The 25757-nt window shown below is 40.5% G+C and overlaps 1 protein-coding gene across 1 annotated transcript in view; it reads right to left on the reverse strand.

The window, feature by feature from the left end:
• The window catches only part of ASPH (aspartate beta-hydroxylase), a 182887-nt gene that overhangs the window by 80176 nt on the left and 76954 nt on the right, over positions 1–25757 (reverse strand). Inside the window, exons 7-16 of the mRNA XM_088469317.1 lie at positions 24941–24997; positions 23132–23185; positions 21273–21344; positions 19816–20268; positions 17099–17155; positions 14576–14620; positions 10081–10119; positions 8315–8350; positions 6766–6807; positions 5203–5247 (exon numbers count right to left, since the gene is read on the reverse strand). Coding sequence (XP_088325443.1) covers positions 5203–5247; positions 6766–6807; positions 8315–8350; positions 10081–10119; positions 14576–14620; positions 17099–17155; positions 19816–20268; positions 21273–21344; positions 23132–23185; positions 24941–24997 — 900 coding nt within the window. The remainder of the gene's footprint in view (positions 1–5202; positions 5248–6765; positions 6808–8314; positions 8351–10080; positions 10120–14575; positions 14621–17098; positions 17156–19815; positions 20269–21272; positions 21345–23131; positions 23186–24940; positions 24998–25757) is intronic.

The following is a 25757-nucleotide window of genomic DNA, read 5'->3' on the forward strand; positions in this document are numbered from 1 at the left end:
TGTGCAGCCTGATAAAGGAGGAGATCAGTAGAAAAATACTATTTATCTGGACTCTGCATAGAGTTCCGTTGCTATAGCCTAACAAAAAAAATGATATCCGAAGCAGCGATTGTCTGTGCATAGTACATTGGCATCTTTGAATCAAATCTCAACTGATTTTAGTTTCATGCACCCTTGTATATTACAAAAGAAATATTAAAAACATCTGTATGTGCCCTGTAGGTCACACATTTATTGTCTATGTTGTAGTGTATTAGCCTAGAGTTCATTGTGCAAACAATGGTTCGTTTGTTGCCTTTGTATTATGTGCTGCTAAAAAACAAAACAAAAAAAAAACACAACAAAAAACATTGCACTAAACCATTTCCCCATGTAGGTAAAAAAAATTAAAGTTTTTTTCTTGCTAAAGTTCTAAAATTGTGTTCATTTAGCCATTCTAAATTACACAAGCTCATAGAAGCACGTACACAAGAGGTTTAGGGATGTACCCACAACATAAGTTATATATTAACATCCAAAAAACACCAGACCAACTGCTGCTATGTCCATAAATAGATTATTAACAACCATTCGGTAAAAATTAGAAGTACAAACAAAAGCAAACCTAAAAACAACAAATACAGGCAAAACATAACACAGAAACCCACACAGATGGCTAGTCGGCTAGATTGGAATGAAAGCAAATTTAGAATTTCCTAAAAGATAAAATAAAATCAAAAATCTATTTAACCTAAAAACAAAGTGTACCCTAAAAAAACTAGGAGCAAAGTCTAATGATAGTGTTCTCTCCCAGAGACTCAGGAACTGCTTTGCAATTTACTTCATGGGTTCTATTAAACCCTCTGCTCCCTTGAGAAGTATTTGGTTATGGCTGGTCCTCTTGATGAAGGGGCAGTCTTTATGAACTTCTTAAGTATCTGTAAAAATAAGGAGATCTAAATTAAGGACCAACCAAATGCATAGGAATAAAATATTTTACTACACCAATACAAAGCAAATTGTGTCATTCAGTCATTATTTACTACACTCGAGTTTTAGTAGCATCAGGACATACTTTCCCAAAGAGGACGACACATAAGGGGAATGTCAGCTGATCACGAGTCTCCGATCCATTTATGTGACACCCTCTCTCCTGTAGGCACACGTTACTGTTACCACACTTCGTGGCTGATCACTTTAAGAAAAACAGTGATTTGGTCTTAAGCCTCCATTCCCTTTAGTTCTATTATTTCTGATTATTTTGTGACTCATTAAAGCCCTAACAGACTGTTGTACAGACACTGCTTCCAGCCTGCAATCACTCGACGGACCTGCAGAGCCCATCTGCAGCACATTACAGGGCGAGACCACCCACCTGGAAACATGAATATGACAGTCCCCAATGTGTACGTGGGCTATAAGTGCACTTTCAGCATTAGGTGCCCTTGTTAATGCAACATCAAGTTCTCCCGAAATTCTTGTTGCTCTCAGGTAAAAGTAACTGAACATGACTTCACATATTTTAAGACATGTTTAAAATAACTGACAATGATGACCACTACCCCACTCCCCTATTAATGCATTTAAAAAATAAGAGATTTAAAAAAAAAATTAAAAACCCTAAACATTAGCATCTGCTTCATAACTACATTGAAATCAGTAGTCCATGGAACAGTTCACATGAAATAAATTGCAAAGCAGCATTCTAAAGTATAAGGAGGTCAAAATATTTGCTAATATTAAATAATTAATGCCTAGACAAGGAATTTAATATATGATATATGTATATGTATGTATGTATGTGTATACATATGAGAGATTTATGTTTAGTCCTAATACTTTAAATGTACTCTGTTTATCTACACTATAGAGGTACATACTGATAGATACATACCAAATAACAAAATACAACAATACAGTCACACAGCTGGATTTATTCTATTTTATTTATATTTTTCAAAATTAATTAATGGATTTTTCAAGGAATGCTGCCATCTGGTACTTTAGGTTACTTGTTCTTACCAAGTGTTTGACACCTTATGTACCTACATAAAGAGTGAATCTGTTGCTTTCTCCAAGGGTCCAACATGAACTGTCATCTGTTCTTAGCGGTTTGTAAAACAAGGAACCACAGTACTAATCTGTTGCCAATGTAAATACATACGGGAACCTTGGAGTCAGGACCAAATAAAAGTCAATTTTCTGGCCTTGGGGGCAGATGCCAGCCACATTATGCATCGGAGCACAAAGCGATACCAGATTCATTCATGTAACTAGGGCCATATAGCAACACTGTATTAATGCACCAGCCACACACAGAAGTGGATTAGTTTCAGTCTCCTGACTACAGAATGCTTCACTAGGTTTGATCAGCGCTGGATTAATTTTTTATCCACAGCATCAGACAATAAAACTTGTACATGCGAATCTGATGCTACTATCCTTTGTAGACATTAAACATGGTGCAATTGGCAAGGACCACTTAACAGAAAAAGAAAGTTAGGAACCCAATTTGTATCGATGAGAATGAGCAAGTATTATTATAGCTGGAGAACCTTTCCATGTAGATATTTTTAAGAATCATGCATACAAAGTCTGCTCTATCTATAACCCAATGGCATATCTGTAACATTTCGGTTCAGGTAGATAATTTGTCAAACTAAGAAATATGCCATGTTCTCGCTATTCAGTACAAGCAAATTATAAAACAGTCGCCATCTACTGGATGTTCAGATTATGACAACATACAAGTCCACTTAATGGAGAATCTTACATCAAACTTTTTTGCATACATAGTGAGTACTTTATGCACGCCTTTGCACCCAAAGAGGCTGAAGTTGAATTAGCCATAACTGAAACCAAACTGCAAACTTAAAAATGTGTTCATAAAAAAAAAAAAAAAAAAAAAAACTGCTGCTGGAATAACCGAAGTTAAACTATCTCATGACGCATACATGTTGGAATGTGTAGCATGTGTGGTAGGTTTACATTAGGCTTACATCACCTATCTGGGTTTTAACCAATCTGTCTTGCTTGTAAAACAAGTGTTCACTATTAAGCTTCAATACAACTTTCCATCTCAACACATGCACGCAAAAAATAAGAAATTACCAATCAGCATCATTGGCTGCATTCACAATCAACCAATCACAAGTGGTTCACCAGTGCTGGCGACAGTCATCACGTATTTGCACCTGCCTACAAACACCTGCAAATAATACGGCTTGGACGGACGTCTTAATGTTGGTCTCCGTTTGTACTCTGCCTGCGTCAATTCAACTCTTTTTTCCTTTCCAGGCGCAAACAGACGTAAGTATCAAATTCACACAAAGCTGCATGGGTAGATATGCATTTGGAAAATTCTCTAGGTACTGCCACTTTCCAGTATACAATCTGGGGCAAGAGTGATGGTGCCTCAGCCTCAAAGTGTCCAGTAATTCATAAAAAGTGGCAACTCTGGGGACCTCACCTCAAACGGGATCGTATAAAATTCCGACGCCGGATGACCGGCAGCAGTGAAGATCGTGACAGGGGATTAAGGTAACACTAACCCTATCCCCCCCCCCAACCCTCCCTTAGGGGTGCCCAACCCAAACCTCCACCCTAGTGCCTAAACTTAAACCCCCTCCCCCCATTCCCGCAGCCTAAATCTAACCCTGCCAGAGGGTGCCTAACCATGATCTCCCCTGGGGGTGCCTAACCCTAACCACCCCCCCTCCCCCTACAGGCTCCCGGCATAGGGATAATGATAGGTGTCTGGATTTTGACGCCTATCATTAGACCCCTGTTGGGATTGCACAGTCGGGAAGCTTGACTACATCCCCTCTCAAACGCCCGGAGCTCAGCAAACAGGAAAGCTGGATGCAGAAGTAGGAAAAGTTGCAAGCCCAACTTTGAGACAACTCAAGGGCCACAGTCTCTTGTCCTAGTACTCAGTGGTGGCAGTGGTTTTCCTAGTGTGATGGTACGCAACAAGAATGTTATACCAGCTTGATGCTATCCTGCCAAAAAACTAAATTAATTGGGATCAGTGGTTTTAGGTAGTCACCGGGTGGGTTAGGCATCCACTCAGCGTTATACCAGACAGCTACCAGTTTGTCTTGCACTGCACATGCTCCTGGCCTGGTCCCCTTCTATGCAGTGATCACTTAGGACATGGAGATATATATATATATATATATATTAATAAGAGTAAACCTGCAGAGTACAGGAATCAGTGGCTTACAGTTGTGTCCTCAAACACCTAGTCTCAATAGGCTATGCGGCACAGTCTAGCGTAGTGTCTTTTTCGCGCGGATGCGTGTCTTATAGACGTAATGCATCATAACTGCTTCACGAGACTGCACCAATTCATTTGATATGCGACACTTGTATATCTGTGTGCGACGGAGTCTAAATCTGTACAACGGAACTAGGTGTGCAATAAAAGCCTCGGCCTCTGCATCGTTGCATTTCGTATACAGATTCAGGCCGAGCTGCACTCAGATGTACAAAAGTGTCGCATATCGAAATCAAATCAGTGAAGTCTTGTCGCATCGCATTGTGACTAAGCTGAGTCACACAGGACCTGGCACGCCAAAAATGGCTGTATGCCAAGACTACGGCAATAGTGTATGAGGACACATCTGTAGTTATGAATAAGTACATTTGTGTTTGCACATGCTCAGGCATGTCTGGAGAACCTGTTGGCAGATGACTGCTGTCAGTCTGTGTGCAGTGATCTACCTCCTAATCCTAGGAGACCCCATGTGATCAAACAGAGCGCCACGTGGCAGTTCTACCTAACCAATGATATTGCTTGGGCCAAGTGGCAGCTATAGGCTTGTAAGTGAATAGCACTGCGCTGTAAAATATTTCCTGATAGTCAGGAGAAGTACTATAAGTCGCACCAAACAATATGTAAGCTTTCCAATGTAACAACTGACAAAAGGTTAGTTACTCATGCCTGGAATGTTTTGCCAACTCCTTTACATTCCTTTAGACAGCTGCCATGTCTTGTTTAGGATTTCATTCTGCTATTGAAGGACAAGGAAAACAAATAATGGAATCTGGTATGCGAGCACAGTAGTGTTTGGTTGCACACATATGAAGTGGTAAATTTAAGTATAATAAATTTCCCCTGCCAATTATGTTTTATATAAATGGTTGGTTCTCTTCCACTTTTGTTTTGGTAGCAAAATTACAAATCACACAATGCACTTTGGACTCCAAAATGTTATTTACCTGCATGTTTTTCAGTGTGTTCCCCAGATGGTACAGAGTTTGGATCTGAAATAAAAAAACAAAGATCAGTTTGTGAGATAAAATGTATGTCTGTGAAGACGAGATGTTTTCCCTCGCTACCCGTCTTCCCCCTGCGTATCAGGAAGGTAAGGGGCCATCGTTTATCACCACCAATTACACATATGCTCCCCACTATCATCAAGGTGATGCTTATATACATCCTGTGATGTACTACGAGTACTGGGCCCCTTATCTGGGTGATTGTATGTAGTGAATCAAAAAGATAAAACTTAAGACAGTCCGATTGAGAAAGATGGTTTACGGGGTGCCTGCTGGTCCTAGCTGTAAGCACAGTAAGACAATACACATCTGTATGCCACAGAGTCTGAATTAGTATAGGAATGGCTACGAAGCAGCGGCAGCGACTTTTTCCCATGCCAAGTATCATTGTGCTTCATTCATATAGAGACTCATTCGCACCCAGATATACAAGTGTTGCATATAAAAGTAATCAGTGCAGTCTCCTGAAGCCGTTTGTCACATCAGATTGTGACAGACGCATTTTTGGGCAAAGAGATGCTAGACGCACGCCGTATGGTGTATTGAGGTTAGGTGTAGGAGGACACATCTGTACGTCCATACACAATATGAAAATATTCAGTAAATTATATTTCTTTTTCACCTCTGAAATGGTTTGTATTTCAGGGTTAGTGGCCCTACGCAGCAGATCTGAACAAGCATGAAGAGGACGTTAACAACCGTACCTAAATGGTACTGCTGGCACATACAATATGGGAGTAAAGGCTGAGCTGGCACCCATGTTTCAGTGACAAAGGGTAATTTATGAATCACACGTTGTGCGCCTACTTTTCAGGGAAGCACATAGATTTACAGGACAAGATCGTGGAATTTCTGACAATGCAGAACTTTGTACTGACTGATAGAAGATGTTTTATGGACTAAAGGCGTTCCTTGCTAAATGCTTATTCCGTGGCCAGGGTATCTAGTGTTCAAGTGCAGAATGAAACATCTCATTTAGTTACTCCCATCCTAAAAACATAAGAGGAGATCAAAAGATTTATTCCCTGATTTGTCAGCTGCTGCACAGCCCTTTCCCTACAAAAGACCTTGAATTCTCCACCCCCTAGGTCCAGAGCTCAAGTATCATCTCTATACTATGAATCAAACACACTTTAATGTAATCAAAATACCAAACCACACAAAAGGCAAACATATAACAGAGACTCGATGTCTTGATTAAAGTTAATCTGCAAATAAGTATAAAGCAAGCAGTATATAATAAGAGGAGGGCCAACATAGGTTAGACTTTTATTGTGTTTTCATACAAAGCACATTTTCCAGCGCATCCACCAAAACTAGGGTGAAATTGCTTTTATGGGAACGTTTCCAAAGACCATACAATTGGCGCAATCCTTGAAGGGCACAAGTTGGATTTTGTGGCTAGTAAATTACCCTAAATTCGATTCAACTAAAGCTACAGTAAATGCACAATACAATGGGCGTTATTTTGTAGCAGGGGATGCAGTAAATGGGCATACATACCTACTGCCTTCTCACTTGGCCTGTCATCCTCAACTGGATTTTCTGTAATTAGACATAGGGAGATTATTAATTATTTCCAATAACCATGTTCATTTGTTCATTAATACACTATAAAAAGGTCGGTATGTATATGCTGACAGAAAATTTGCAACCAAAATGTTCAGATATGATTTTGTATATTCTGCTATACTTGTGTCACCCAATTCATTAGTGGACTAAATATCAAATGTAGGCAGGTTGGAATTTGGCATTTATAAGAATACTAAATTATTAGTAAAGATAAGGGGGGAGCAGAGTTGAATGTTAGTCCATTTACGTGTTCTCTCAGTGCATGTTACCGCCAATGAAGTGTTGTAGGCCAACTGAATGCATATCCACTTGTGATTGAAGAAGGATAAACTGGGCTATAATAGGGCATTCTCACATAGGTTCTGAGGCTTGACCAAGGAAATTGCAGGCTATACGGAGTTGTGCAGAATACCCATTTTCAGATGGCTCTTTTGCACCTAGTGTAGGTCTGGTGAAAGTGCGCACAGATAATGATGGCAGCTATATAATAATAATAAGTGTACGGATAGGGGCGGTCCGGCCGCAGAGATGAATATGGACAATAAGATCCTGGCAGGAGTAATTAGAGAGACTTGTATTCATCTATGTATCATCCCCGCTATGTATATTTATTCATGGTTTTACTTTTATAGCTCAGCTGGGGTTTGGATATCTCTGATTTATACAACAGCAAAACATGACACTATTCCCCACATTTAATGAGTACATTTTCAGAAGTTATTTAATGCATTTAGATAATGTAGACCAGTGCTTCTCAAACTCGGTCCTCAGGACCCCACACAGGTCACGTTTTGCAGGTCACCCAGCAGGTACACAGGTGTAGTCATTACTCACTGACACATTTTAAAAGATTCACAGGTGGAACTAATTATTCAACTTGTGATTCTGTGAGGAGACCCGGAAAACATGCACTGTTTGGGGTCCTGAGGACAGAGTTTGAGAACCTGTGATGTAGACAAAAGCCCAACATTAGGAAACTCTTACAATAAACCATGAAATAGAAATCGCTTATAATAGATCCCTCACTTTAGTGTGTTATGGTATGAACAAAACAAATCAGTTGCTTATATCCACTGTTCACGTAAACTGGCTTCATGCAAAAGTTTTATCATCAAACCATAACCATGAAATTGTAACTCATGGTCCAAACTGTGTGTGCAGTGCATGGCTGGCTTTGGATCAAACGACTCGCTTGAATAAGAATCCTTCAGTGTATGGTACGGAATGATAATCGTAAAAAATGGTCTGGATCGTGCAGTTAGGTTTACCACCCTGTCCATCCCACCCAACCGGTGTTCAACCAATTTCAGGCTGTGCATGGAGAGTATGCACATGTAGTGTATGGAGCTGCTCCATCTACCAAGCAGTTGTCTACCTAGCCTGTCCCTGACGGCTGGTATGTTGTCTATCGTACAGTGTATCGCCAGCTTTATTAACAATGCAAAATACACAAATACAAAAATAAATAATTCATACTTACCAGTTTCTTCATACTGATCCACTTCTATTTGCTCATCTGCTGGAAAAAAAATAAAAACTAGAAACTGACAAATATCTAATTTGTTACTTTAGGTATTTCAAAATCAATGGATACAACAACGTATACAATTACTCCACTTGCATTATTAGGGTTCTTTATTTTTGGAAAGGTTTAATAAGGTCAGTGTGGTGTATATCAAGTGCCAGACACCTTTATGCATGAAAAGTAAAAAATCTAGGAGTCACTCAAATTAGGTGCGCTTTGGGTCCTGCGAGCCGTTCAATGAAAACTCTCACTGCAAATTTAATTTTCCAATTCTAAATTCACATTAATTTTTCAGAGAATATTCACGATTATTTGTGCGCATCCCACATAGTAGGTGAAAAAGGTAGGAAATTCCTTATTTTAAGGTAAAAAGGCCGGGACACAGTGCAGAACCTCTAATCATGCACTTGGATGGGGTTTACATAGCATAATTCGGCCAATAACGACATGTCAGTTTTCAGGTGAATTTCTCTAAAAAGCTCAATAATGGGTTAAATGATGTGGGACAGGTACGTGGGAGGTAAAAATTCTGTGTGACAGGTATGTATAGGTGTAAATGATGGCAGATAGGTATCTCCCAGGTAACAGTTTGTAGAAAAGTCGCATGAACATCACCACGACTACCGCACTTTTGCATTTCTAATTGGCTCTCGCAATTTTCATGAAACAAACTCGCTTTTGCAAACTTGCTTTTAATTGGATTGAGCCCTAAAAATAATGTTTTTTTTTCAATACGACTTGCTGTATAAACTCATTTAATAAATATTTCACATTAGTTATACAAATTACTATAAATATACTGAGTGTGTTAAAAAAATTACATGACATGCTAATATATTTGAATTAATTATGCTGTGAGCTCCATATTGTGTTTAGTAGCTATATTATTTTGGTGGACAATTTCCAAACCCAAAAACAGCTTCTTCTTTTTTTTTTATACAACAGCGATCATGTTCTTTTTAGTGCACATTAATGAGTGGGGTTTTTTTGTTCTAAATATCATTGTATTTAATTTATTAGTAAAAAGTATTTATATAGTGCCAATATATTACATAGACAAATGAATGTTTACTTATTGGGCCCAATCTCTTCCTCAGTGTAATCTACAATTTAAATTCACACTTCAGGCACACCACCAACCAGGATGGACAATACTGCCAATTAACTCACCATCAAAACTGCAAGATGGGTCACTGGTATTAACACTCCACAAACAAATGTATACACAAAATGTCAATACAATTGAAGTAATTGGATCATCTAAAGTCTTATAGCAAGTATTACTTGTTCTGGGTACTTGTCATAACCCTAATTTGGGACAAGCGCAGCCACTTAGAACAATTCTAGCAAGTCACCAATATGTTTTGGACTATGGAAGGAACACAGAGCATTCAAAGGAAAAGCTACACAAACATAGGAAAAAACATCCAGAACCTTTGCATATCTATAATGGGTGCAGTGTATCCAGTGTACACTGGTCCAAGGGATGGTTTGGAAAGATGGCGCCAGCACAAGTGATAGCATAGACTCTTGTGGGCTGGGGGTGGCGCTTACACATGGCCAATCCAAGCATAAATATGCCTCTGATGCAGACTCCACACACATGGCACTCCTGGCTGGATCTGAACCCAGATACCATGCTAACAACTGTGCAACCATAATGCCACATTAAGAACAGGTAATATTGAGCATTGTGTGAGTGTCTTATAGAATCAACCAACCTTCTTTTATCTGCTGCTCCCCAGGCGGATGCAAGCATTCTGGTGAAAAAATAAAGTAATATTAAAAAAATGTACAAAACTAAATCCCAGAATGAACATTTAAAGATGTATCCTCACTCGTCTTTCCCAAACAGCCCCTCTCGGCGTGCCTGGTCCCGGGAGACTCTTCTAGTGCCAGGCCTCTTGTTTGAGGCTTTTTGGGCAAAAATGCATCCAAGTTGCAATGTGTTGTACTGACACTTGAGTATAGGTGATAGTTGTATATCTGTGTGCGACCGAGTCTCTGAACAGCGCGCAAAGTGCTATGATGCAGCGGCCGCAGCTTTTTTTTTCCACACCATGGCCCTCATTCAGAGCCACTCGCTATTTGCGGTCGTTCGTTCTAAAACAAGGGGTGGCTATTCAAATGAACCGTTCGCTGCTTGCGGTCTGTTCACGCCTCTATGTCTGAACGAGTGAACAAAACTTGCGTTCGTTTTTTGAAAAAAATACGCCCCCTGGCCGCTCGCATCCTACGTCATGTCCGCTATTTATTAGATTAATCGAGTACATCGACCAGGGTATGAACTGCTCGCTATTCTTGGGGCTGGTGTTTGCTACCACAATTTTGCGAGCAGTTCTGGCTATAAAGTAACCCAGTGACGTGGTCAATGAGGCTGCTGTATTAATTATGCACACCGTTAAAACGCCTGTTTTGACCTTTAAGCACGCCTGCGTTCGGATTTCCACTCCCCGTTTTCAAGCACCTTCCCGTTACCACCCACATACGCCTCTTTCTGTCAATCAAATTAGCAGGCATTCGCTATTTTGCGAGCACATGAATTTCGGCCGCACTGACTGGTTAGCGCATGCGTATAACGATCCGTACGCATGCGCAGTTGGGCAAACATCGCTCGGAACGAACGAGCGGCCGCTTACGAGCGCCTCTGAATCAGGCCCCATGTTCCGTTTACAGATTCAGGGCCGTATTCAATTCGTAGCGAAAAGCCGAGATCTGCAAAGAAGTATCGCCAATTGCCACTTTTTTCGCCAGGCGGAAACTTATCTCCATATTCAATTCCATCCGCTTTTCACGTACGTGGAAAGTCAATGCAATGTAATAGGCGAAATAGCAGGAGAAAAGAAGTGCATTTTTTTTATTTAGGGGTGCAAAGGTGGGGAAACCACTCAGAACCCTTCGGACAGACCCCCAAAGGACAACTGCGTAAAAAAATCCCTAGAAAAAAAAAAAAAGTGAGGGACACACAAAAAAAGTACTTTGAAATTGGGGGGCAAAAAGTACAAAGTGGGGGGTACAAACTTTAAAAGTAGCGAAATAGACTTTTGGGAGGTCTGCAAGTATGGGTGAGGCTTTTTTTGACTGCAGGTGTTTGCTTAAGGTGGGTTTTTTAAAACTTCACTTTAGCGACTTTTAAATATGCATGCACCAATTTTCAGGTACCCCAAATTTGCCCGGACTACTTATTTTCTTCTAAAAATACAGCTTTATGCCATTCTTCACCACTTGTGCAAAGACGCTAATTAGAGGCAATTGTGCGAGCTTACCCCAAACAGTTTCATTAGGGCTAATCAGGCACTACTACATTGTTCCCCAATGTTTCCACATCTTTTTGGGGAGGTTCAGGCTGATTTCCCTGATTCTGACACCACTTTTCTGACTTCGCGTGTCTCCGTTTTCATGTCTTTTGGAATTGAATAGAGCGAATCATGGGTACGCGCACGATAAGTTTACGCTGTTAAAATACGCAATGTAGGCGAAAACTCCAGCAGGCGGAACTTTATCGCGTACGCGATACTAATTGAATACGGGCCTCAGTCACAGATATACAAGTGTTGCATAGCAAAAATCAGCACAGTCTCCTGATGCTTCCAAGTTACATAACATTGTGACAGACACACAGTCAGCAAAAAAAGTCACCTCCGCTAGCAGAGTTGCAAAGGGACCTGGCGGGGGGATACCGCGCTGCATGGCGTATTGAGGCCAGATGAGCAAGGACACATCTGTACCTGACTCTTACAAACAAAAGCCTCTAATTACACTAGTTTCTCTAGATTTAGAAGCAGTCTCTGCATACATTTAGGGCCTTATTTACAGTTAGAAATAAATCCAGCTAAAGACTATTTTGGGGGCATACAGGGGAAATACTGCCCTTATTCTACATGTAGAATACAACTGGGCAGCTTTATATTATACTGTAATGTATAGCTGAGCAAGGACACGCCTGCCCTCACATGTTATAGACCAAGCACTGATGGTTAGGACCACCTTAGAAATTGGGGTGTGTAGGGAGCAGCTAAGTAGACATTATGTACATACCCTCTCTTCGCTATTGTTTCCTGCAGTGGTCAGAGGCCCTGATTCAGAGCCGGACGCTCTGACAGAGCGCTTGCTCTGAATCAGGGCCGCCCCTCTGTTTTTTTAGAGCGGCCTCCTGGCCGCTCGCATAGCTGTGGGTGACCACCCACAGCTATAGCGAGCGGCCAGGAAGATGGTCGCGATGGTCAAGACAGAGCCAAATGCACTCCCACTGACATCACTTGTAATGTCAGTGGGGCCGGCCCCATGGGAACGCCTCCGTCTGGCCAGCCACGCCCCAGCCCACCCACCAAAGGGGGCGTGTTGTCACTCAACAGCGACAGCACGCCCCCTTTGGTATGAGACGCGGGGCGACGGTTTGCCCGTCGCTATCCGGGTCTCGCGCATGCGTACGACGGAACCGGCTCAGTCGTGCGCATGCGCACTGGGCCAACATCGGCCCGCTTGCGAGCGCTCAGTGCTCGACAGCGGGTGTTAATCAGGCCCAGAGTCCTCTTTGCTGCTGTGGGGCCATCACAGTGGACAGTAATCATGGTTACTATGCAGTAACACCTATGTCGGCATCTGTCAGCCATGACAATCACACAGCAGTGAAGAGGAACATACTGGGATTCAGATTCAGGTACAGTACATATTATTTACTTTCCTTCACACACAAAACAAATGGATGAAACTAAAGCCGGGTACACACTAGACTATGTGTGTAGTGTGTACACACTGTGTCTAGTGTGTACCGACCTCGCTCGCGACGGGACCCGGTGGGGTGCTGGCATCGGCAAAATGACATTCAGCAGCATGGCCCCTGCTGACAATAGTACCAAATGGTCGTTATCGGCAAATTTGTTTACAGTGTCGTCTAGTGTGTATCCGGCATTATTTAACCACTAGTAAGATACAGTTACAATAAACATGTTACTTATGAAAACAAACAATAAAATTCAGGCGAATATATATTATAATTAATAAAGATATAAAAGTTATGCAACTTTTATTTCAATTTTGAATTTTCTGCTGTTCATACAGAGTAATGGTGCATACACACGGTCAGATTTGTCAGATCTGTCAGATGAACGATTTTACCAAAGATTTGAAAGATTGAACGATTTTTGACTGCATTAAAATGAATGGAATAGTCCAAGTCTGACTACAAAGACATCAGATGTCAGATATCGTTATCTGACCATCGGGAGAGCACATCGTTCAGGCATGTCAGATTTTCCTTCAGATATGAACGATTTTTTAAATAGTTATCGTTCAGATCTGAAGAAAAATCTGACCGTGTGTATGCTCCTTTAATCTGTTATACTCTAGACACAGATACAATAACTGCTATCTTTCAATAACAAGGAGCGCATAAAAGATATCAACTATAAAACAGTATTTAATATAAAATACATCCATAGAGACATAAATAAAAATAATGTTGCACAATATATACTGATACACAGTTAGAAATGTATTTATATCTTCAATAATGACTAGTAAAAATGTGCTGATCAAAAATGAACTCCGCCTAGTAAAAGCCCAATTTTGGGAGCAGCCAATTAAGGGCCTGATTCAGAGCCGGACGCCTCCGTCGTGCGCATGCGCATTTGGGTACCATCGACCCGTTTGCGAGCGGGTCTGCATGAGACCCTAAGTTCAGTAGCCTTTGAAAGAAAGTCTCATCCTTCACTCCAGAGAAATATCATCAGCTATATTTTAAACTGCACTTTCCTTATATTCAGTGTCCTTAGAGACATCCAGATTAGCAGCCCACAGTAGCAAGTAGTGCTACAAATCATATGGTTTTAGGAGAAATGTCACAGTCTCCTTAATTGCGGTCTTACCACTGCCGCTGTTGAAAGCAGTGAGGGCTCTGCTTCCACAGGTCCACTGTATGGGCACCCCATATACAGCACTATTCCTATACTGACCTTTCCATACATTGCTTCCATGGTTACTGTTTCAACAATGAACACAGCACTTCTTCTATACTGACATCTCCAGTTACGGCTTTGTAAATACTACTGTGAGCCATTTAAACGCCAAGATTTTAAATGGAGTTCTAATGGCTTTCATTGGTGATGTGCTTAAGGTGCCAAAAGTTAAATAATGGAGTCAGTTCAGAAATTTGCAATGACTAAAGAGTGCAGCTTTGTTGAACACTGGCATTATACTGAAGTAGTAGGTCTTTACCATTGATGTTTTCGTCATCGTCATCAAAAATTAATGCCTCCGCTTCTAAAGGGGAAAAAAAACATTGAGAATGTATCAAGACTGAGAAATATAAAAAAGTAAAATTACTGAACATCCTGTTACTAGCAAGGCTCTGATCTCATTACAGATAGCTGAAATAATAAAACCCAAAGATGAAAATCCCAACCCGACACTCTGACAAAGCTAACCGGAACTTGGCCCAGACTCCTGCAATTTCAGCATATATAAATCAGACATGATTGCCTAGGCACTCACCTGCCCAGCAATAAGATTTATACTAAAGACTGAATTATTATAGGAGATACATGTACCAGCAATGCAGCCAATAATATCTTAGTATTTAGGAAGAGGGACAAGTTCTACATGCAGTAAAAATAAATCCTCCTACGTATATAGCGCTAATGTTTGGGGTGTATTTTATGCCAAAATGAGAAGTTGCAAAGCAATTCACAGGGATATTTAATTTGTTTTGAATATCCTCAGCATGATAATTAGCGTTATTAATCAAACCGAGTGTATTCAGATAGGATTGGTAAAGTGTGCTGATGATAAATGTTGTATGGTGGAACCAGATGTTAGGTTATTGGTAATGAGTGAGGGCCGACATTATTTAACATGGGAACGCCTCCGTCTGGGCAGCCACGCCCCCGGCACGCCCACCAAAGGGGGTGTGCTGTCAATCACCATCGACAGCACGCCCCCTTTGGTGCGAGACCTATAACGACGGCTTGGCCGTCGTTATTCGGGTCTCGCGCATGCGCACGACGGAGCTGCCTCCGTCGTGCGCATGCGCTCTTGGGCAACATCGACCCGCTTGCGAGCGCTCAGCGCTCGCAAGCGGGTCTGAATCAGGCCCTCTGTTTCTAACAGAGAAAACAAGGTTACTGTACACTGAATGGGGTTTCTTGAAGAACAATACATGGACATACAACTTAGCATATTTAATTTGCTTTTGCAGATATCAACATACAGTATAGAGATATAAACATGGATTTAAAATTGTATAGATTGAAAAAGTAAAAGACATGAGAGTTGATCTCTTGAGTGAAGGTCACATGAGAGTAGGCTGCACAGATAGGGCAGTAGTCAATCACTTCCATTTCACAGAGCAGCATCACTAAAGCCACGTATCCGCTAGCAGATACCATCACGACAGTACAATTACGACATCATAATCGTACCGTCGTTCCCCTTCCCCCTGCAGTTCCTACACTGAACGATTGATCGTTCAGTGTAGGTACATCAATCATCTCTCTACATGGGCAGTCTGTTGTTATCGGCAGATTGACCAGTATGTTCAGTAGATAATTGATGTCGGAAACGACCAGCGGGAGCGCGCATCGTTGGTCGTTTCCGACATAATAGTGCCAGATTTGTGCACGATTACTGCGATTTTGATGTCGTAATCGTGCAATTGCTCAGTAACATCGCGTAGTGGATACGCAGCATAAGTTCTCTCTAAGAAGGAGGCAATTGTTATTTGCCATGTATGGGGAATATCACCATATACTATGTAAGATTGGTAATATGGAGGAATAAACAATAAATTGGCATATTGAAATGGATGGATCGGTCATGCTAAAACAATGACAGAATATATAACTGTTAAGAGTTATGTTTTGGCAAATGGAAATATTTAATGAACATAACTTGACACATTAGTTAAATGGGATGATTCCAAAACAATGACACGTTTTACTGAAGTTCAATATGTTGAAAAACTTGCTGCCTTCAACTAGGATAGATTGTTAGCTCTGCTTATTAGGGGCACTGTGATTGTGCAGAGCAACCCTACAGATAAATAGTGGGGGTTAATACACAGCAATCACCAGGCCTGGTAGTTATATTGCACTGAAGTCCTACAAATGTCATTGTTCCATTACTTTGCAAGGACTAAGCAATAGCCAACTACAAAACAAACATACACGGGAAACTAAAAATAGCACTGTAACATAACTGAACACGGTACAATGACGACAAAGTGCATACAAGCTAGCAGAGCCACAAGAAACTGGCTACAGGAAGACATTCCTTATGAAAAAGGGTTTTACTAGTGTTAAAGAACAACCCATGAAAACTTAGTAAAACAAATTGTGTTTCAGCATGCACATCCCTATAATGCATTACAAATCCACCAAACGTGGTGGAAAGCATCCGTGCAGGCAAAAATCAAAAGGTGAAATTGGGGCATTTACCTATGCATCAACCTGGCACAGCTGTTCATAGCAATAATGCACTGTAATAAATAATGCATCTGTAAATGACCCCATTCATACAATTCATGATTATCCTTCACACTAAGGGGGAAATGTATCATGCATTGGAGAGAAATAAAGTACCAATCAATCAGCTCCTGTCATTTTTCCAAACACATCCTGTAAAATGACAGTTAGAAGCCGATTGGTTAGTAATTTCTCTCTCTCCAAGGTTTGATATATCTCCCCCTAAGTGCTAAATAAAGTATATAAAAAAAAAAAAAAAAACAGTTTAAGAAAATGTTACCTAGAGTTTCTGGAGGGGACGCCTCTGTTTCCTCAGGCACGTATTCCCCATCTGCATCTGGAATGGTGGCAAAGCAACTAATATTAGCTATACATTAATTTACTTACACTAATATTTAGCAGTGCATAGAGGTATCCATAGATAGCGGGGGGAACTGGCATCAAGGTAAAATGTCTGCATGTGATAAACCACTGCATACCCAAAACCTCAGCTGTCTTTTCCCCTTCTGCATGTGGGATATAGTCATTTTCTGAATGCCAGCAATTAAGAAAATAAATTGGAAAAGTAATTTAAACGGTATTACGTATAATAAAGAAGAATTTAATTACAAAATATTAGTTCTGCAAAATACGTACTACAATACCTATGGAAATTACAGTTCTACAGATGTGCCCTCGCTCATCCTGAAAGCTACCATGGCCTGGTGTACACGTGCACAGGAAATCGTATGCAGAGATGCGTGCGCGCGTCTGCGGCAAAGATAAGAGGACACATCTGTATATTAAAAGTAAAATGATTTTTAAAAACAAAATGTTTCATCTCAATGTTTGATTGGAAAACAGAGGTGTCTTGTTGTGCAAGTCCCCCTAGGTCAGTGAAATTAATGCCATGTTTTGTTGGAGAACATGTTGATGCCCACCTGAGGCATGCTCGCAATGAAACAGACATTGTACAGCGCTAAGAAAATAGCTCCAATAATTCACTTTGTGAAACAGTGAGGTTACTGGGTCTATAGGAAAACAATAGGATTATCATGAAAAATGGCTCGGTTCACAAAACGGCTACCAACACTGTCTGTAGATAAGGGACAGCTAAATACGCCCACTAACTTGCACTATATGTATTCACGGTATACATCCTTTGCCTTTTTTTAACTATCTTAGGTTTTATTGGTTCTACTCCCATTCTAGCTTCTGGTTTTGCATGAAAGTTTGTTTGCATCCATGATAATTATTCCTTAATTTTACTATAAAAATGGCTGGATTATTATTTAATATCTTTCCTGCTCCCCTATAGCTGTAAAAACTTAATATGTCAATGTTCTTTTACCTAATGTACAAGTCAGATAGGGTGTACTTTTGCAAAATAGCATAAAATAGTTGGACCTGTGTGGAAGAACCATTATTACTTATTCAGGGTTGGGGGCACAATAAGGGTAGGGTGACCGTGTCTCAGCCAAGACATGCAATTTGTGCAGCATGACAAGCTGTTGGTGCAGATATTTCTCAGAAGGCTAGGTTGAGGACATCATAGATTCATGCACACTTTAGATCCAGATCAGATAAAGTCTAGGACAGTATCAAAGTCTGAATTACATTGGTGCCCAGTAACAACTGAGTGGCCCAGGTAAAATTATGTCATCAGCTGCAGGTGAGTCCTCATACACCTAGCCTCAATACACCATGCTGCGCAAGACCCGAGGCGTGAGTGAGCCGACACGTCCCATGCAACTCGGAATACGCTGCAACAAACCGCTTCAGGGGACTGCGCTGATCAATTTTATATGAAACGCTTACATATCTGTGTGCGTCCGAGGTCTGCATACAAAAGCACGACGGTACTTGGTGTGAAATAGAGCTGTGGCCGCTGCAATGTAGCTCTCTATATACAGATTCAGACCCCATTGAACACAAATATGCAAGTGTCGTATATCAAATTAATCAGCACTGTCTTCTGAGGCAGCTTGTGGCATCCAACTGCGACTATGACACATTTTCAAGCTGGAAAAAAAAAAAACTCAGAAGGGCTGTTTGGCGCAACGGGATACGTTCAATATCCCGACAGCGGGGATTGCGCCAGTCAGAATGCAGACACCGGAATCCCGACACTTATCGGAATACCAGCGCCGGCATTCTGAAGGTAAGTAGCGAGGTTGGAGGGAGGGTTATTCACTAGAGACTTAGGGGTCTATTTGCTAAGCTGTGTTAGGAGATAAAGTAAACGGTGATAAGGTACCAGCCAATCAGCTCCTAACTGACTTTTAAACACAGCCTGTGACATAGCAGTTAGGAGCTGATTGGCTGGTACCTTATCATCGTTCACTTTATCTCCTAACACAGTTTAGGCACTAAGGGGGGTAATGTTAAGTTTAGGCACCGGGGAGGGAGGGTTAGGTTAGATATACTTACCTCGAGCCATCAGGATGGTAACCTAGTTGGGATGCTAGCGTTGGGATTCTGACTGCCGGGATCCTAAACGCCAGCATCCCGTACCCAACCCGGCGTGACTGCAGCAGTAGTGTATGAGGACACACCTGTAACACACATAACCTAGAAGAAACTTAATACTAATCACTTACAACATTCCAGTAGTTAAAGGTTGATAAGCCTCTATTATATATTGCTATTTATAAGTATTTACTTCTAAAAGACTGAATTTTCTCATCCAATGTAGTTCATTATAAGGAATACAGGGACTGTCTATTTTCAATGTCTTTCAACCCATCACTTAATAACAATTATTTAATTTAATATTAATTAAAACCAGGTTCTTAGCATTACTTGTTTTTCATGAAAAGAAGGATTACCATTCAATCTAATTATGCACATTTATGATGTTCAGGTAATACTTTAAGAAACAGCTAAAGTCACTTTGTAAAGCTAGGTGGCCTTCCAAAATGTAATCAAATTGTAATTCTGAGAACCTGCAATTAAATATAATATTGAATAGAAATTTGAACACATTCTCATTGTACGAGATTTCAATAGTCGATATACCTGTACCTTGACCATCAGATACAGGTTCCTCTTCAGCTGACTCTGCTGCTGCAGCTTCCCCTCCCAAAAGCACAGACTCTTCGTAGAGTTCAAAATCTTCTCGATTTTCTGGCACCGCAGTTTCATGGTCACTCTCATCCTGCGACTCCTGTTCATCATCTGCCTCTTGTTCTGCAGCCTCTACTACTTCTTCAGGTTCCTCATCTGCTGCAAATGTTTGAATTTCTTCTGCTTCTCTGAGAGGTACTGGCTCTTCCTCATTCTCTTCTTCCACATCGGCCTGCTCATCCTCTGCTTCCGTATTGGCTGGCTCATGTTCAGCCTCTGGCTCATCTTCCAGTGCTGAATCATACACTTTATCATCTTCAGGTTCTTGCTCCACCTCTGGTTCTTCAGCTTCAGGTTCTTCTGTTCCAAATTCTGCTTCTTCTGGCTCATCTTTTGTCTCTATAACTTTACAAATGAAAAACAGGGTTTATCTTAACAGTCTGATAAACACATAAAAGTGACCGAATTTGCCTTACAAGTAGGGGGACAGTCACTCAAATTTCCTCACCTCTCCATCTTACTAGAAATACAGTGGGAGATCAAAGAGTGAGAGCTAGATAACATATAGGAATATTACCTGAACTATACAGTGAACTCAAACAAAAGATGAATAACAACTCAAACTTCTCCAGCCACAAAAGGCTGGGGAACGTTGACACTACTGAACAAATAATGGCACCCCTTATTGTTCTTTATTTCGGGAGTGAGTAGCAGAAATAAAGCATTTAATATAGTAACAAGACATCAGCCCTAATGTTGGAAAAAATCATAATGGTACAGGAAAGCAAAACAGTTGGTTATTACATGTACTTACTGTATAATGACTGTAATGCAAACATCAAAAAATATATAAAATGAATGAAGCAGGCCTGACCACTAAATATGGACCGAAAAGACTTACATCTAATAACGGCGCTGTAGTTGGTGACAAATTATTTTACACATTGTAAAAAGTTTAGCTATAAATTGAACTTCCCGTACTTGAGAAATAATTCTGAAAACCAAATCATCATGTAAGTGCACAAAAATACCCCCCAAAACTGATCTGATTGGATTCTGTGGTTTACCATATTTGTGCATTTTCTTGCTCACAAGTTTTCATAATTGTGCAGGGCCGTAGCTAGGGTAGTGCGGCCGGTGCCATCGCACAGGGCGCCACAGGTTAGGGGGCGTTGTTTGGGCCTGTCAAATTTCTGTTTATTATCATTCTTGCTTGTAGCTTCCTCTTATTTCATCCCCAGCATCTCCTGGCCTCTCATATCTCTTCCCTGGCCCTTCCCCATGAATCCATGGCCCTTTTTTGGGTGCATTATGTCCCTTTGACAAATGAGGAGGGCGCCAATGCTCTTTCTGGCACAGGGCACCAAAAAGTCTAGTTACGGCTCTGTAAAGGTGTATTAATATCTTACCATATTCCGATCTGAGCGACTTGTGAACATTGGGCTCCAGAGCATCTTCTAGATCAAAGTCATTCAGCACATCTGAGGAAAATTTAAATAGTCAAATATGTCACTTAGTATATCTACTACTTTCTTAGCATATAACCAGTTTAAGATTGTTAATTCCTCTTGGCTATTTATAAATAATTTAACAAATGTTACAAAAGAGAAAAAGATCATCTTGAGACTGGTAATAATACAATCAGGCAACCTACCAACCAAGTGATTGTAACTACAGTGTGAATAGATAATTTCATCTTCACTAGCTACAATTGTGTCCTTACTCAGCTTTGCTGTCTGTGTGACACATCACTAGAGTGGCACAAGTTCCCACTCTAAGGTCTTGCAAGTGTACAGAATTTTCACATTGCTGTCGCTAATGTGCTATACTTATTATATATCTGCTTTTGTTGGCCTGAAAATTTTATGCGACCAACAGCTTCACAAGACTGCACCGACTTATTTGATTCATTTGATATGCGACAAGTATATATCTGTGTGCGTCTGAGTCTGTATATGAAAAGCTAAGATTCAGCGGCCGCTGTTTTTTTTCACGCCATGTTCGGTTGTGCCTTGTATTCAGACTCGCACAGAAATACTGTACAACTAAGATATACTAAAAAAAAAAAAAAAAAAAAAGGCGCACAGCGCAAGCCAAGTCACACGGGACCTGGCGGCTCACATGCACCAGGCATCTGGCGCCACATGGTGCATTAATAGTAGGTGTATGAGGACACATCTGTAGCATCAAATTAGTGAAAAAGTAGCAAAGAGTGTGAAAACTAACACTGCTGTCTATCCAAAGGACTGACACAATGTGGCTAAATGTGGAAATATCATGTCATACATATAACAGTGACCTAATGGCCAGCTTCAGAGGTGAACGCAATGTAGATGTTGGATGTAGCAAGGTGATTTTTTGTCATAGCCGCATTGTGCCCACGCGGTGATGAATTAGCAGCGGCAGTCATAGAAAGGATTTCTTCTCAATGTGAGTGACAGCTAGTCAGCATTTGGGGGGAGGTTAGAAAAACGCAGGCGAGTCAGGTCCGTTTTCTGGCCGTGCTCCATCGAGCCTGTGCAAATTTGATCACAGCTGCAGAGGCCCCGGCATCTTAGGAGAGCCGCTCTGTCTGAGAGAGCATAGGCTTACACATAAGTTCTAAGTGCGACCATGTTTCCAATCTTCCCGCTTTTGCACATAAGTGGCAGATGTGAGCCGTGAGAGGTGGGCATCTCAGTGCACAAGACATCAGCTAAGTCATTGGCATATTTTCACAAGTCCGCTGCGTAAGCAGTCGCTGTCGTGACGGTATTTGCGCCCATCTCTGAATCAGGCCCTATGACATATGACAAACAATGTACAGTATGACATGATTTTCAACTTTTAGACGCATTGTCAGTCTTCTGTATACACAGAAATGTTGGTTAGTCTTCATGCTGTTTGCTAATATTATGCTACTTTTACGCAAATATTTGTGCAAATTTTATGCAATTGAAAGTCCTCTTGTTTTTGTTTATGTCATACAGACAAGAGGGGTCATTTAGCAAAGATTAGTAGGAATGCATCTGTACTTTAATGTGGGGTATACACTGTACAATAACCTATACTCAAATGGGAAGAACCTTTAAAAAAAAAAAAAAAAAAAAATAATATACAATAACGATCGTGATACCCAAATATTTAAAATGAATAAAGCAGGCCGGTCCAGCACTTCAGGAGATTTCTTTATGAAAAAAGGTGCTTGTTTTTTGAACTGTACTAGAAAAATAACGGAATGGATTGGTTGCTGTTGGTTACATTATCTTGAAGAATTGAAGTATCTTACCATATTCTGCTGCTGTCTCCACAGCATCTTCTAAATCAAAGTCAGTCACCAAATCTAAAATATAAATTGTCCTTAATATTTAGGTTACATTGTCGATGTGCCATTTCTGCATTGATATTGTGCCTGAGTAACGATCCATTATAGATGTTACAACAAACTCAGAAAAGTTGAAAGGGTTGATAGACTGTGGGAAGAGCTGGCAGAATGTGCGGTGTGGACAGTAGAATGCGTAGAAGGATTGCATATACGCCTCTAAAGTAAACTGTACATGCAAAGATGGCCAAACCCTGCATTAAGATAGAACTGCCAGGAAAAATCAATAAGCATGTTTCCCAGTGGCCTGTCAACTAAAGCAGAAAACAAAATGTAACCAGTGCTCCAAACACAAACTTAGTTCAGAACTCAGAATCTTCTTTAGTCCAATCAAACACAAATGAGTAGGTCAATAAGCGCTGTCAATTGAGTTTTTATGCAGTAATAATCTTTTTTTTCTATACACGAGAGAGAATGGTAGAGGTGTTCCATCTATTAATGAATTGCAAAAACAAAGGATTACATACTGTATAATAATTCTACGTACATACTGCTTTTGGTCTACTCAATTGGGTTTGACGGCATTGTAACTTGCCAGAAAAGTCCCATCAGTCCCCCCTTCATACAGAACAGTAGCTTATTGGACTTTTTAAAAGGCACATTTAATACCTGAATACACAAATAGCAGTTAGTTACTAAAACAATGCTGCAAACTTAAGGCCCCAAGGATGTCTAACAGGTGCGTCCGTAATTTTAAAACTGCAAAAACAGTAACATTTTCTTATTAAAAGAGACATCACATAATAAAAAAGCAAAGGTTTTAATAAATAGTATATTGATAAATGTAAACGAGAATACGCAAATAAATCTGCAAATAATGCTTTCATCTGTTTTACTGAGTATTGTCCACTGTGTCTCTACAAGAGCCTCGCACAGCAGCTAGGCCTCAGCTGGTGATGTCTGACGCTCCATTTTCTCACTAGCCTGGCTCAACCCTGGACAACACTATCAGATAATTAGAGGTTACAATAATTACCTAGATATTTGCAACACATGACAAGTCTGTGCCACTAAGGGAGTAATGCTACAGAAATATCTTCAGCCCTACCATAAATGTAATAGAGTATAATGTGTAAACCTAATGGAAACAAAAGATCTAGGGCCAATGTAATAGGGTGAGAGTTTAGAAAATGTAAGAGTTTAGCGGCAAACTCTCCCCCTATTACATTTGGCCCCTAGTGTTCATTCTAGTATCACAATCCGTGCAGTTCTTCTTTTCTGCCAGGGGTGTTGGTCTCTGCTCTGGTGCTTCTAGCACACTCAGCTAATGCAACAAGCTGCTGAGATACAGACCAGAGTGTGCTAAAAAGTAATAGAGGCAAGAAAGAGGAATTGCACGAGTTGTGACTGGTGCAGGGTGCTAGAATGAACACTAAGATCTATACACCGTTTTACAGATGCTGTTCATTAAACATCTAAAAATGTGCTTATTTAACCAAAATGTCAATTATTTAGTGCTACTTATTATTCCCTTATGAATACGTACTGTCAATCTAACTGAAATGTGTTATAGTAGGAGTAAATGTTGTAATAGTAATCACAGAAACACGTGGAAGGGGGAAAATATCAGCCAAATCTCAAATTGTTTATATCTAACCGCCCAACCAAATTAGACAAATCCAACTATTGGCAACAGACCGATCCTCTTGCAATTACTCAAAGCCCAAAGCTGCACTGCTATGCATTCACATGCACTTCAACAGAAGAAAAAGTTACCATCTTGATGTTGGTGCGTTCCACGATCATCCAGCGCATCTTCAATGTCATTTAAATCTTAAAAAAAAAAAAAACACATGTACACAGCAATTACAGCTGTCACAAGTAACAGCTTTATTTTAATTTGCCACTTTCAGACTGCAGAATTTTCACACCTTCCACACACAAGCAAGAAACCTTTCAACACCACATCAGTTTGCCATGCTATATTTTTTCTTTTAGACTACCCATGTAAAAATGTGTATTTATTAATTTATTATATTTATATGTTTTTTTTTTAGCAGCATACTGTATTACAGCAAATTATTTGGATTTTTGTGCGTTATGCAAGAAAGATAAAAAAAACAGGCCAATGCACAACATATAAAACACAAAAAATACCTTACGGATGTGTCCTCTTACATCTAGCCTCCTTGCGCGCTAAACAGCCCTTCTAGTGGCGCCATGCCGTGGCATGACTCAGTAGCACCGAGCGTCTTTTCGTGCAACTTTTTACCTTCAAATGTGTCTTATTTGATCAGCTTCTGCTGATTAAAATGATATGCAGAATGCCTATGTTCTGTGAGCCAGTGCGGGTGTATCTGCATGCGAAACGTTATGTTACAGTGTCAGTGGCTGTAAAACTAACATAGCGTTTCGTATGAAGATACACCCGCAGTCGGGTTCATTTTTAAAATATTTATCTAACATAACAAGTAGTGCCCCCAACAAAGTCTTCCTTTTCTCTATTTTCTATTTTGCATATCATTTTAATCAGCAGAAGCTGCTTGTGCTAACTATTCGCACTGATGTACAAATAAGACGCATTTGAAGGTAG

The sequence above is a fragment of the Taudactylus pleione genome, unplaced genomic scaffold (assembly GCF_031769625.1).
Source record: "Taudactylus pleione unplaced genomic scaffold, aTauple2 ptg000090l, whole genome shotgun sequence".
NCBI lineage: Eukaryota > Metazoa > Chordata > Amphibia > Anura > Myobatrachidae > Taudactylus > Taudactylus pleione.